Source organism: Quercus suber, unplaced genomic scaffold (genome assembly GCF_002906115.3).
Source record: "Quercus suber isolate HL8 unplaced genomic scaffold, Cork oak 2.0 scaffold_918, whole genome shotgun sequence".
NCBI classification, from domain to species: domain Eukaryota; kingdom Viridiplantae; phylum Streptophyta; class Magnoliopsida; order Fagales; family Fagaceae; genus Quercus; species Quercus suber.
The window spans coordinates 69,517-83,636 of record NW_027070341.1 but is presented as its reverse complement, the minus strand read 5'-3'; the positions used below and the strand labels follow the sequence as shown (position 1 = coordinate 83,636).

General features: G+C 35.0%; 1 protein-coding gene across 1 annotated transcript in view; it reads right to left on the bottom strand.

The window, feature by feature from the left end:
* Positions 1 to 220: 220 nt before the first annotated feature.
* The window catches only part of LOC112003668 (uncharacterized), a 20,099-nt gene continuing 6,199 nt past the window's right edge, over positions 221 to 14,120 (bottom strand). Inside the window, exons 3-6 of the mRNA XM_065768280.1 lie at positions 13,355 to 13,543; positions 3,789 to 4,333; positions 3,475 to 3,558; positions 221 to 454 (exon numbers count right to left, since the gene is read on the bottom strand). Coding sequence (XP_065624352.1) covers positions 221 to 454; positions 3,475 to 3,558; positions 3,789 to 4,333; positions 13,355 to 13,543 — 1,052 coding nt within the window. The remainder of the gene's footprint in view (positions 455 to 3,474; positions 3,559 to 3,788; positions 4,334 to 13,354; positions 13,544 to 14,120) is intronic.

Here is a 14,120-nt window from a genome sequence, read left to right as displayed (position 1 = left end):
CAAAGAATTAATCAACCAGTTTAACGGGCAATAATTAACGGAAGATGAATGTGTACACAAGCATGGCATATCACACTGCATTTTCATTTTGAAGTTGGTAAGAATCATTAAAATGGCTGATAGAAGTATCTATGATTTATGAGCAAATATAGTTTTTCTACCTAATGTTAGGGGCTTGCAGCTTGCTTATCTTTATGAAAATCGTAAAGTAGGTGTATCCCTATTCCTCTTTATGGGAACATTGATGTGGTACACAATTAGAAGCATTTAGCTCAATTTCCTCCTTGACATTTGTGGATACATGCCGGGTATGTGTGCTAGCAGTTGGAAAAGCAGATGCAAGTGACGTTAACACCCGAATAAACACAACAATATTGGAATGCATATCAATATCACTCCATATCCTCAATTCAAGTTGTAGACATTTCTCGATGTTCCTTTTGCTCTTAATCATCTAGTTAGCATGCAAATACATTACTAAAATCAAATGAAAATACTAGAACACAACTTCCTTTAACCAACAGAATGAAATAAAGAAAGACAAACAAATGTTTAGATACACTCCAAAAACATGGCACCAAAAAAAATTTCACAACTCTATCCTCAATTTAACTCTTTACCACCAGTGTGTGGTCTGGTTGAGTTTTAATTAAGTGTTTTGTGTGTTCCTGCACTGAGCAATTTATTAACTCTTGCTCTCTTGCAGCTATGGTTTTGAACCCTTTCAGCAGCTAAGCTGGTTTGTGTGTCTACTGCTACCTTTTTGGTTTCTGCACTGAGCCGTTAGTTAACTCCTGCTCTTTAGCATGTGCTTTTGTGATTTTAGCCATAGTTATCAAAATCGTAACAGGTGAATTGTACGAAATTCTGTGTCCGTATAAAAAAAAGGGTTCGGTTAGCATGTGCTTAATGTGTGCCCTTAAGGCACACATTAGCAAAATCCTAAAAGAAATGCTTGATTTTAAGGCCAAAAAAAAAAAAAAAAAAACCATAGAAAACCGACCATTTTTTAGAAAAAAATACTGAATTATTGGTTACTTTTATACCATTTTCTCTCATTATATGTTGAGGGTCTCAGATAACCTAACCTTTTTTTTTTCTTCTTTCGAGAAGAACAAAGAACCTAACCTAGCTAAGCAAAAACATATACTAATTATCTTTGCAAAACTCATTACATTAACATAATAGTTTGGCCAAAAAAATTATTCATATCTAGGGCTGTAAATGAATCAAATTGTTTATGAACAGCTCAAACTCGACTCGAAAAAAAACTTGCTTATGTTCGTTTGTTTAATAAACGAGTTAAGGTCAAACCCAACTTTAGACTCGATTATTAAACGAGTTAAGCTCAAACATAATAATATATTCGTGAACAATCTCGTTAACATGAGAACTTGAATGTACTATACATAATACTATATATTTATATCATTATATATATACTTGTCTAAAAATATAGTTATATAGACTTGAAATTGGGTTGAACAAGTTTATAAATTGGTTAATATAATATAAAATTATTATTTGTAGTTTATTCATAACGTAAACAGTAGCGCAAGTAGTTCCTTGCTACACTATGTCCACTTCAATTTCCCAAGAGCTTGTGTGTGAAATGGATGCGGCAGTAAGGTAGTTTTGGTGGAGGCCCAAAGCTGATGAGGGTCATTACCTATCTCCAATGGCTTGGTCCTTGGTCTGTTGGCCTCAAAAGGAAGGTGGACTTGGTCTTAGGACCTTCTGGGACTTCAACCAAGTCCTCCTATCCAAGTTGGCTTGGTGTGTGTTAATCAACAAAGATTGCCCTTGTGTCAATCTCCTTTGAGCTAAATACAAGGTAAGAGATAATTGGCTTAGTCATAGCACTCCTAATAACCCATCTATGGAAAAGCTAAGAACGTACAAAAGATCTCATATCCAGAGGAGCATGCCTATTAGTGAGAAGAGGAAATACCATAAAGATTTGCGAGGATCGTTGGGTATCGGACCATCCATCTTTCATTCCAAAGCCTAAGGAACGGGTGAATTCAGATGGAGCAATCATTGTGGCCCAATTGCTTCAAAGCTATGGCGTCAACTAGGACAAGCAAAAACTAAATGTACTAAATTTTAGTTTAAGGGTGTTTGGATTTTACACCCTAATGTTTCAAAATTTGAATTTTACTCCCTAAATTTTAGAAATATTTAGATTTTACTCTCTTAAGTTTGTGAGTATTTGGATTTTACACACTGAAATTTCAGAATTTAGGGATGTAAAATCCAAACATTCCCAAACTTTAAGAGGTAAAATTTAAATTATGAAATATTTGGGTGTAAAATCTAAATAGTCTCAAACTTTAGGGAGTAAAATTCAAATTCTAGAATTTCATAATGTAAAATTCAAACACTCCCAAGCTTTAGGAGTGTAATTTGCAATTTATCCAAAGTGATAAGACATATTTTGATGCATTTAATCAAAGAGGAGAAAAGTAAGTTTGGAAGGTCGTTAATGACAAAGATGGGGGGTTTTGGTAGTTACTTGTTAGTACTATTGAAATAGAAAGGGAAAATAATGGGAAAAAAGAACTAGATGAAGTGGAAATGTCTATAGTAACAACAATAGTAAAAAGATCACCTTCTCCTGAGAATAAACCTTCCTCACCCAAGTGTAAAAAGTTGTCCAGGAAAAACAAATAAAAATCAATATGACCCATTCTAAATAATTAACCTTGGGCTTATCAACTGATCACTGAAAGAATATATGCCACTTTGTTATAAACAAAAAAGTACATGCATTTTTGTTTTTTAATGAACTAATTCAAAAGTAAAGATAATAATAATAATAATAATAATATTGCTTCAAAAAAAAAAAAAGTAAAGATAATACAATCAAATCAACAACACCACAATAAAAAATAAAATAAAAAAAGCACACAAGCACACCAACAAAGGCTTTGCAACAACCCTACACACAATAAGCCTCCAAATACAAAAAATATAAATACAATGATCTTGAATTCTTGATAATGCTTTCCTTGTACTGACAGCATTCCTCTTACTTCAATTGTGCCCATAACGACTTGCAAAACATAGCTTTAAAGTCTCTCCCTTTCCAAATTCTGAAGGCCCCAATCATCATCCTAGACCAGCTTGGGCTTACCAGTCAAATAGTTCTTCAATAATAAATTTTTGTAAAGAAAGGGAAAAACAGACTAATTAGGAAGCAGCAACAATGAGTGATGGCTACAGTGATCCCCCAAGAGTGCGGTACCACTGCATAGGTGCCTGAAATAAAAGCCACCAGCAATGCTCCAACAGACCAATTTGTGTAAGAAATTGAATGTTGCACCACTTCTCTGAGAAAAACGTTTCCCGTAATTGCGGATGAAGCCAAAAAGTGGACGAATATTGAGGTAGTGGAAAGACCGAAAGCTAAAGTATTAGCTATTAGAAATACACAGAAAGCAGTGTTTTTCCTTAATACTGCCAAGCCCTCACCCACATTCCCACTTTGGTTATATCCACCAGGCACTGTTTCAGGCTTGGTCGAGCGCCTTTCTTCCATAATGGCTTGATATGTCGCTGTAAAATTTATAAATAGATAATTTTTGTAAAATGTTAAAGCTAGCTACCACATTAAAACAAACACGTACAAGCGCACAATATATATGTAAGACGTGCAACGTGATACATTCTAGCTTTTGAGAAAAATTAGTACAATACTAAAAATTGTGAAAGTTTCTTCATTCAAAAATTCTATAAATTGTGCAGCAGTACCGCATTCGGCAGAGAGTGGGACAGAATGGGCATACCTCTTTCCAGGCTTCTCCAAATGGCAGCCTTCCTAAGAAAAGTTTGTCCATTGTGGTGAAGCCCTCCTTGTTCGTAGCATTAAAGTTATCACATTCAGCACATTCCATACACCTAAAACTCAAAGCATGCCCTTTGATGGCCGCCAGATAAAAGGGCGTATTTCCTTCTTCGTTCTGTTCGCTGACGAGGGTAAGGAGACCCTTAAACTCTGGTTTCATCCTAAACAATAGAAATGGGAGAAGCTGTCCTCTTTCTGTAGCAGCATGAATAGCCGTCTGACCCCTGTTGTCCAACATCTCATAGATATCTGGACATGCTGTGATGAGTTCCTTCATTACAGCTAAATTGCCTTCCATGGCCGCAATGTGAAGAGCAGATAAGCCTTCTTTGTTCTTTGCATATGCGATGGACTTCTCCTTTTCTAAAATTAGCTTGATAATTTTATCGTTACCCAAATGCGCGGCGATGTGAAGAGGTGTCCATCCTGAGTCATCGACTTGCTCAATTGTGCATGGCCATTTATTTATCACAGCTTCCACAATTCCTAAGAATATAAAAGGAAAACCATATTGCTCAGGCTAGTATGTATTAATAGAATTTCTTTTTTCCTTTTTTCTTTTCTTTTCTGACACAGTACATGGGCATGAGGAGAGGCGAGAGGGTTTGAACCATCTCCATGTCACTCAATTGCAGCATTCTTGGCATATACAGAAATAATTGGAAATGGTTTAACCTAGTTTTTGAGCATGCTAATTGATGGTATGGAGGAACTAATATTATAGTTAAGGGTCAAGATTAAGATTAAAAAACTAAGTTTAAAACAAAATTGATTGGAAAATGTTAATTAATAAAAGGACAAAGTATACTTTTTCACTTTAAACTATCACCTTGATATTAATAAATCACAGAAAAATGTAAGCATATGCGAATGAGGTGAGGTCACAACAATTGAAGGAGTACTTCGGCGTTTCAATCATTGAAATTACTAAAATGCCCTTTAGTTCTCTTTTCTTATTAAAAAGCCCTCTATTCTTTTCATATCAGGTGCACAGTACACACCAACCCAGCAAGGAAACAGAAAGTGCCATTAAAGAAGCAAACAAAGGAAGCCAACATGACGGCCCTTTCTGTAAAATATTCGGTTTTTGAAAATTATTTTGTTACAAAGTCATTATTGCAAATTATTTAGCTATATAGCCTCTTTTTGGAACTCGATTTGCCAAAGTTGAGTTATTGCAATTCAGTGGAATGTGAAATTCAAGCATGAGAAAATTGAGTTTTATGTTTGCCACGTATCACTGAATTGTATAAAACTCGACTTTGGCAAAATTGAGTTATACTTTGAACTTAATTTCTAAGAAAGTTGAGTTCCAAAAAAACATTACATAACTAACTATAGTAAGTTGCAATAAAAGCTTTATAACAAAAATCATTTTCGAAAATCAAATATTTAGCCAAAAAAAAAAAAAACAAACAAACAAACATCCAGCAAGACAATAGAGCGAATTGTACTAACTCATTTAACCCAAGCGAAGAATTGCACCAACCCAAAAAGCAAAGAGTGAGATTTCTTCACCAAATCCCTTGGCCAAAAACAGTTCTTCCACCTCTTGTTCAAGATGAACTTAATCAATATATACAGTTTATCTTGAGGGTGAGTATTAGAACATGTGAAGGTTCAAGCAATGAAGGTGGAAGTAGAGAAGAACAAGCAAGAAGAAATACACAGATTTATGTTTCAACTTAAGCTCCAAGTTGTTTTGATAATTGTAGCTAAAACGATTTGTTGTTTATACACTAGTTTTTATTTTTGTTTTTGTTTTTTTTTTGTTTTTTTGTTTCTTTTGTTTTTTTTTTTTTTTTTTTTTTTTTTTTTGCTTAATACTACACGCCAGAACCAAAATTGCATGCTACACTTAGTTCCTCAGAGCAGTATATAAACTCACACACCCAAACTCATGCACCCGATGTGGGACTACAAGAATCCTACTATTTTTTTGCTTAATACTACATGCCAGAACCAAAAGTGCATACAACACTTAGTTCCACGGAGCAATATATAAACTCACACACCTAAACTCACGCACCTAATGTGGGACTACAAGAGTCAACACTTAGTTCAGCGGAGCAATATATAAACTCACACACCTAAATTCACGCACCCGATGTGGGACTACAAGAGTCCTGTTGTTTTTTTGCTTAATACTATATGCCAAAACCAAAAGTGTATGCAACACATAGTTTCGCGGAGCAGTATATAAACTCACACACCCATACCCAAACTCACGCACCCGATGTGGGACTACAAGAGTCCTACTGTTTTTTTTGCTTAATACTACACGCTAGAACCAAAACTGCACGCAACACTTAGTTTCATGAAGCAGATTATAAACTCACACACCCAAACTCACGCACCTAATGTGGGATTACAAGAGTTATGCCGTTTTTTTTTTTTTTTTTTTTTTTTTTTTTTTTTTTTTTTGCTTAATACTACACGCCAAAACCAAAAGTGCATACAACACTTAGTTTCGTAGAGCAGTATATAAATTCACACACCCAAACTCACGCACCCGATGTACACTAGTTAGTTAGTCAGTGGTTAGATGACATATTTCATTTTTGTATTGGTTTAATTCTTAGTTAGTTAACTGGTTATTTCCCCGTATCTGTGTTCTTAGTATATAAGAACCAAAGCTAGATATTTATCACAATATACAGAATCATTCTTACACAAACTCTCTCTCTCTCTCTCTCTCTCTCTCTCTCTCTCTCTCTCTTCCAATTCTTCAATCCATAAACTCCATTGTCAAAGCTCGAGTTTGTGTGCACAAATTCTAACACACATTATGATGATGAAAAGCTTGAATGTCCTTTCTGATTTGAGGCTATGTGGACAAAGGATGAGTCAAGCAAAGAGGTGGAATGCTTGGTTCACTTAGGTGGAGGGTTCACATAGCTACATATTGGCTAGAAAACTTGATGCCACCAAGAAAGAATTGCAAAAATCGAATAAGGAGTGCTTTGGCCATATTAAAGAAATATTAAAAAGTATTGAAAGCAAGATAGCTAGGCTTCAGATGCAGAGCCAACAAAAGAAAATTTGAAACTTGAAGCGACTCTAAGCTTGGATCAAAGAGGAAATAAAATAGAATCAAAAGTAGAGGGAATTGTGGCTTAGAGTTGGGAGATCGGAATTCCAAATTTTTCCATGTGTCACTCTCAAGAGAAGAAGAAGAAAATGCATAACAAAGATAAAAACTTGATGATGGAACATGGATTAATGATGGTGAAGCCATCCAAAATTATTTTAGAGATAGATTTTGTTCCCTCTACAAATCAAATAATCCTAGAATCCCTTCCTCTCTTAAAGAGCTCATTCAAGCTTGCATAACAAAGGAGGAAAATGAAGTTTCATGCAGAATACCTGCAGGAGATGAAATCAAGAAAGTGAAATGGACCAAGAACCCACTAAAAGCACCAGGATCAAATTGATTCCCAAGGTTATTCTATAAACACTATTGGGATGAAATTCGTGGACAAGTGATTCTAGATGTTCAAAGTTTCTATAGATATGGATGGATGCTCAAGGAGCTAAATCAAACATTCATAACATTAATTCTCAAATCAAAAAGAGCCTGCAATTTCAACCAGTTTGGTTCAATCAGTCTTTGCAAAGTATGTTACAAAATCATTGCAAAGATTTTAGTCAACAAGCTAAGACCTTTGTTGGGCCTCAAGTTGGAGCCAGCCCAGGTGGCCTTCATGCCTAACAGGTGGATTATTGAAAATTTTGTTCTTGCCCAAGAGTTGATTCACAACTTTAAGAGAACCAAGAAAAAAAAAAGTCATTTAGCTATCAAATTGGATTTTATCAAAGCGTATGACAAGATGGAGTGGAGCTTCATTCTAGCTGTCCTCAAAGCATTCAGCTTCTATGAGAAATTTGTCAATATGATCAAGCAATGCACATAACCACAATAAATTTCACCTTTCGTATCAGTGGATGAAAATTAGTCAGCTTCACTCCTTCTAGAGCCTTGTGATAGGGGGACCCCTTGTCCCCCCTACCTTTTTATTCTTGGCAGTGAGGTGTTGATGCGGTTGATTAAAAGAAAAGTTAGCTCTAAGAATCTCAAAGGTGCCAAAATTGCAGGTGCCCCACCAATTTCCAAATTTTGCGATGCTGATGATGTGCTACTTTGTTGTAATGCCAAAATGGATGAGCTTTTCTCACTTAAGAAATGTCTGGAGAGGTATCGTGAATGGTCTAGCTCGGAAATTAACATGGAAAGTTCAGGTATGTTCCCCTCTAAAAGTGTTTATCAGCAATTCCTAAACCAAGTGAAGTGTGTCGCTATTTCTAAGACAAAGTATCTTGGGGTTTGTTATTTCTAATCAATAATGAGTCATGATCTCATAGCCATAAGTAAAGACTTTAGAACAAAGTAAGAGCATCCCCATCAGTAGATGCATAATTTCTGTCTATTTTACAAGAAAATATATGTTTTTTCTATGTTACACACCCACTTTTACAAAACACTTGCATCAGTTTGTCTATTCTATACATTTATTCAATAGAATATTCAGTCTTAACTCAATACCTAGCCACCATCAACAATCAGAGCAATGGCGATCATCAATCCAACATCCATCATCAACCCACACAACCACCATCATCAAGCTAGCCTCTATCATCAACCCACCCATAAAAATCCCAAAACCACTAATCAAAACCCACTAATCAAAATCTTTAAACCTACAAATCAAAACCATCAAACAAAGAAAAAATATAGCAACGGCAATTGGCGAGAGATCAAACAACGAGAAACCAACCCGAAACCCACTGATCAAACAACAAGAAATCTGTGGCGATCATCAGAGAGGCTTCGTGGTGATTGGCGATCGACATTCAGAGAGGCGTTCGTGGCGATCGTCAAGAGATCAAGCGTGGCGAGAGATCAGTGAAGGTTTAATGGTGATGATTTACTAGTCTGATGATTTGATTAGTAGCGGTGGTGGTGAGAGATGATTTGATCGGCGGCGGTGGCAAGAGATGATTTGATCAAGTGATGATTTGTCGACGGCAATCGTTTGAGTGATTTAATGGTTTGATGATTAGATCAAATGAGAAAAAATGGAGAGTAAGGTGAGAGTGAGAGCAACCAGAGACAAGGAAAGAGAAAAAATTACTAAAATATTAAATGCAAGTGCTACAGTAACCATGTATATATGCATGGTTACTGTAGCACGTGCATATATGCATGATTACTGTAACAATTGTGCGCATATATGCACAATTACTATAGCAATTGTGCATTTATGCACAATTTTACACCCACTAATGTGGGTATTTTTCTAGTCAAAATGTGTTAAATGAAGGGTTTTTTGTATTTTGCAAGATTTTACATCCACTGATATGAATGCTCTAAGCTCATGGAAGAGTAACAGCCTATCCTAGACAGGTAGAGCCACACTTATCAAATATGTGGCTCAGTCAATCCTAACATACTCTATGTCAACTCTCCAATTCCCAAAAGGTATGTGTGAAGAAATGGATGCTTTGGTGATTCTGTGTGCCGGCCTCAAAAAGGAAAGTGGGACTTCAATCAAGTCCTCCTTTCCAAGCTTGCTTGGTGGGCATTGTTTGAAAAGGATTGCCCATGTATAAACTTGTTGTGTGCAAAATATAAGGCGAGACAAAATTAGCTCAACCAACCCACACCTAGTGGCTCCTCTTGTAGAATATGGCTTGAATTAGGAGTTCGACTCCTTATTGGATTTGGATAATAAAAGAATTTTATTTCTTCTGGGTTACTGTTGTTTGAAGTTAACAAACTCCATTAAAAGTCTTGTCTACTACTTGATTTGGAATTCCTTTTGGAATAGGAGTGATTCTCCTTTTGTGTGTGGAAAAAAAGTCTAGTCCTTCTTGGTTTTAGATATTCTAGCCTACTCAAGTTTCCTATATAAGCATAGTGCTGCTACGGAAAATTAAAGAGATGAGAAAGTGTGTGAGAAAAAGAGACTTTCTCTTGTTTTGGTTCTTTGATATTTGTGGGTTGCAATTTGAAATAGTGAGAGAGGTTTGTTGCCGCTTGTTTATGGTTCTAGGGCTTGGTGATTTGCTCTCTCTTGGTTTTTTACAACTTTTGAATTTGATTTGTTGCTCTCTCTTTGGTTTGTACGCAATTCGCATTTGGTATTTGGTATTCATATTTGGTATTTATGAATCTTTAGTTCTTTGGTTCTGTATTTGTGAGAGAGAGCTAATTGGGCGTATTTGGAATTTGGGTTTGTGAGAGTGCCTCTACACCAATTTGTATTATCCCAAATTTGTTATAGTGAAATTTGTTCATCGCTGCCCATGGATGTAGGCTATTACTGAATCACGTAAATCTTGGTATTCTATGTCGATTTTCTTTTGAATTAATTTTCTTCATTCCTATTATTTGTTTGTAGATCTTTCACAAGGCTAAAATATTTTCACTATCAATCTTGATAATTTTGAGCTTCCGCTATTTTACAACACCTCTCCTATTTGGAAGAGCTTTGAAGGCACAAAAGCCCTCATTGCCCAGGAAGCTTGCTTGTAGCCTAGGAATGGTAGATCAATCAGAGTGTGGGAGGACCCATGGGTCCCAAACCATTTTGGAATTGAAGCCCTTTCCAAAGGAAGAGGCAAACAAAGACGTTGTTTGCAATGGCAATTCCAAAATCACTATATATATACAAGTGGATGCAATGATATTTGGATATGAACAATGGCAAATTCAGGTACAATTTCTGTCAAATATGCCTATTGGCTAAGCAGAGGCTCTTTCCCTCCTACCAATAGAGATAATTTAAGGGGCTATGTTTCGAAAAAAAAAATTCATGAATGGCATAAAATGTATCGACCGAATATTGATGCAGATTTTCCTACGAGGGAAAAAATTGGAAAGTTCACCAAACTCCCTATTGATTTGTGTCTTTTGCTAGGATGCACAAACATGGACACAGGTACAAATACGGGTATAGGTACAACACAACAACATGAGCAATTTTTGAAAAATTATAACATGAAATGGCAGGTACAACACTGGTATGACACGATATGATATGGATACGACACGGCACCCCAAATGAAGTGTCTATACATTCTAGGTCTTTTGTGTAATTCAAAGAAGGAAACGATGCTGCACCTTTTCACCATATGCCCACTGATAAAGGATCTATGTTTTAACAGCTAAGGGAGATGATCTTCTTTTGTGTATCCTCCATCTACTCAAACTTGGGAGTCAATGAAGATGATCTCCTTCTGTTCGATGCAATTCTATGCAACCAAGTGTTGAAGATAAGAAATGGAAAAATATTTGAAGGAATAGATCCAAGCCAAAAAGAGATTAGAGCTTGGCTCATCAAAGCATTTCCTTAGTTTAAAAGTATTAGAACAGCTCCAACACCTTCCTCTCCACCCAAATCTAGGGGCGGCGACATGTTAAGGCCAATGTGGTCACAGGACCACCCTGACCTGAAGAAAAAAAAATTATATATAATAAGTTAAAATTTTACATCTGTCTACCCTTAAAAAAATTTGTGACCACCCTAATTTTTTTTTTATGCCCAATAAAATTAAATTTTGGTCCATAATTTGGTCCGAGGTCTTTCAAGCAAAAATAAAAAGCCCAAAAAAAAATTTTTGAACTAAAATCTGAAAATATATATATATATATATATATTATAATAATAGCAAGCCCAAATTCCCAATAAAGACCTTAGGGAAAAAAGCCCAAGATCAATCCTCACTCACTACTCAGACAGATTTTTAAATCATCAAAAATAATAATAATTAAATTTTAATAAACTAAGTACCCAATGAATCCTCACCATCGATTGAATCAAATTAATTTTAAACCAAAATAATTCCTAACCTAAAGGGAAATAAGAATCTCAGTCCTCGGCAATCAGCGAGTAATGACTTAGCAACAGCAAGACCCTGGCCTCAACTTGCTACTGCCCAATGATTAAATTTTAATAAACTAAGTACCCAATGAATCCTCACCATCGATTGAATCAAATTAATTTTAAACCAAAATAATTCCTAACCTAAAGGGAAATAAGAATCTCAATCCTCAACAGTCAACGAGTAGCGACTCAGCAACAGTAAGACCCTGGCCTCAACGTGCTACCACCCCTCAAGGTATTTCAGTTCTCTCTCTTTTTCTCTTTCCCATCTTTGCTCTAAGAGCAGTGCTCTCTCTCTCTTTCTCTTTGGAACTGAAAAATCTAATTCTCTTTGGAATTGAATAGCTTTGCCTAATTGCCTTTATTTGATTTTATTGGTTTGTGAGTTTGTCCTTTTGTGTATTGTTAATGTTTTATATTTCTTTAATTTTTTGTGTAAGTGTATGTTGTTGTGTTGATTGGCTCTTGTCTCTTGAGTGGGGGTGGATGGGGCCATGGCATTGAATATTTGGATTGGAGTACTGGAGGCATTAAAAGTAAGTGAGCAAGACATTATAAAAGATTTTTAAAAAAAAATGTGCAAAGCAAACTAAACAATTAAACAATAATAGGGTATGTGCTAGACTGCTAGTGGTCAATAAAGAAAAATAACGAAACAATTAAATAATAATAATTATTAATTTTATTAATATTTCAAACGAACTTATAAAAGTGGGTAAGTGAAAGTGAATGTTGATGCAACGGTGGGAGAATCAAAGTCAATTATTTCTGCAGTGGCCAGAGATTTTAGAGGAGAGTTGGTATCATGCTCGCACCAAATGGGCAAACACGGACCTCTCTCTGCAAAGGCTGAAGCTTTATGGGGGGCAACCTCTCTAGTAATGCAGCTTCCTTTTGAATCAACGTGCATCGAAGGACTCCAAAGTGTGACTATTTAAAATAACTTAAAATAAATTATGAATAGTGATTATTTAAATTATTTTTATGTCATACATGTTATAACCATATAATTTATTGATGTGTACTTTTTTGGATTCTGTTTACGGTTCTCTTAGGACATTTATTTAATGATTATTTTAGAAAAGTTTTAGTATCACTTTCTTGAAAAATGTAAAAACTATTAAAAAAATCATTTGTTTTTAACTTTTCACATAAAATGTTTCTAAAAATATTTTTCTAAATTAATGCACTATTAGAGCATCAATTAACTTTTCTTTATTCTAAAATTTTCTAAAATAAGGTAAAATTTTTGGACTATCCAATACCATTACTAATTAGGATAAATATACCATAACTTTTGAGTGAGATTTGTAGAACTCATTTCCTTCAATCTCATGCGTGTATTTGTTTTCCAAAAAAAAAAAAAAAAAGGATGAATACAGGATGTATTTAAATTTTTTTTTGTTTTTGTTTTTCTAATAAATTAGATTGACTTGTTTCGTGATAACCTAAAAAAGGGAAGAAAAAGAAGAAGAAAAACTCTCAATTCGGGACGAATTGAATAACTAGAACAAGCATAAAAAATGGTTTTGTTTCCTTTGTAATGTAATAACCTAAAAATATGAAATTATAGTTCACCAAAAAATATAAAATAGTTCTTGAGTTGAGGCAGATTTTTTACCTGGAATGGTTCTAATATTTCCCAAAAAGAGTGCTAATGCTTTCCGATACCCAAATTTCTGTAATTCACGACTTAGGATATTCGTAATAGGGTAGTCACCAAATACCATCTTGAATACCCAAAAAAAGCCTATCGCGAAACGATTACATCCAGATGCTTGTCCGTAGTTCCTCAATTCTCTTAGGGTGACTGCATTGGATAAATCAAAAGCAGCAACTTTAGAAATAATTATACTTCATACCAGAGACATATATAAGTTTTAAACACCAGCAAAAACATTACTATGCATCTACGTTACGGACCCAAGCTTTTCAGGGGAGTGCACAGGTTAGGTTGGGTGGATGGACACCAATATTTTTAGCTAAACCGCCAATGACGTGTTGGAAAACTAATCCGCTACTGACTTACTAATCTCTAAACCCACTGGGTAGCTAGAAAATCTTAGTGGTTTCAACCCAGCGGGTTGAATGGATTTGGTGGTTTGGCAAATGCAATTGACTCAAACAAATTGAATAATTGTTTGCTCCCTCAAATAAAAAAAGAAAGAAAAAAAATTACAATTTTTACTCATAATAATTACAAATACTAAATTTTTATCACATTGAAAAGAAAAATATCTCATAATCTTAAAAGGCATGTACATATAGTAAAATCAATAACAAAATCTTAGAGATAGCGGCTGGAGTTCATCAAGAAGAGAAATGTGAAAAATATATATATATATATATATATATATATATATATATATATATATTAAAATGGAAAA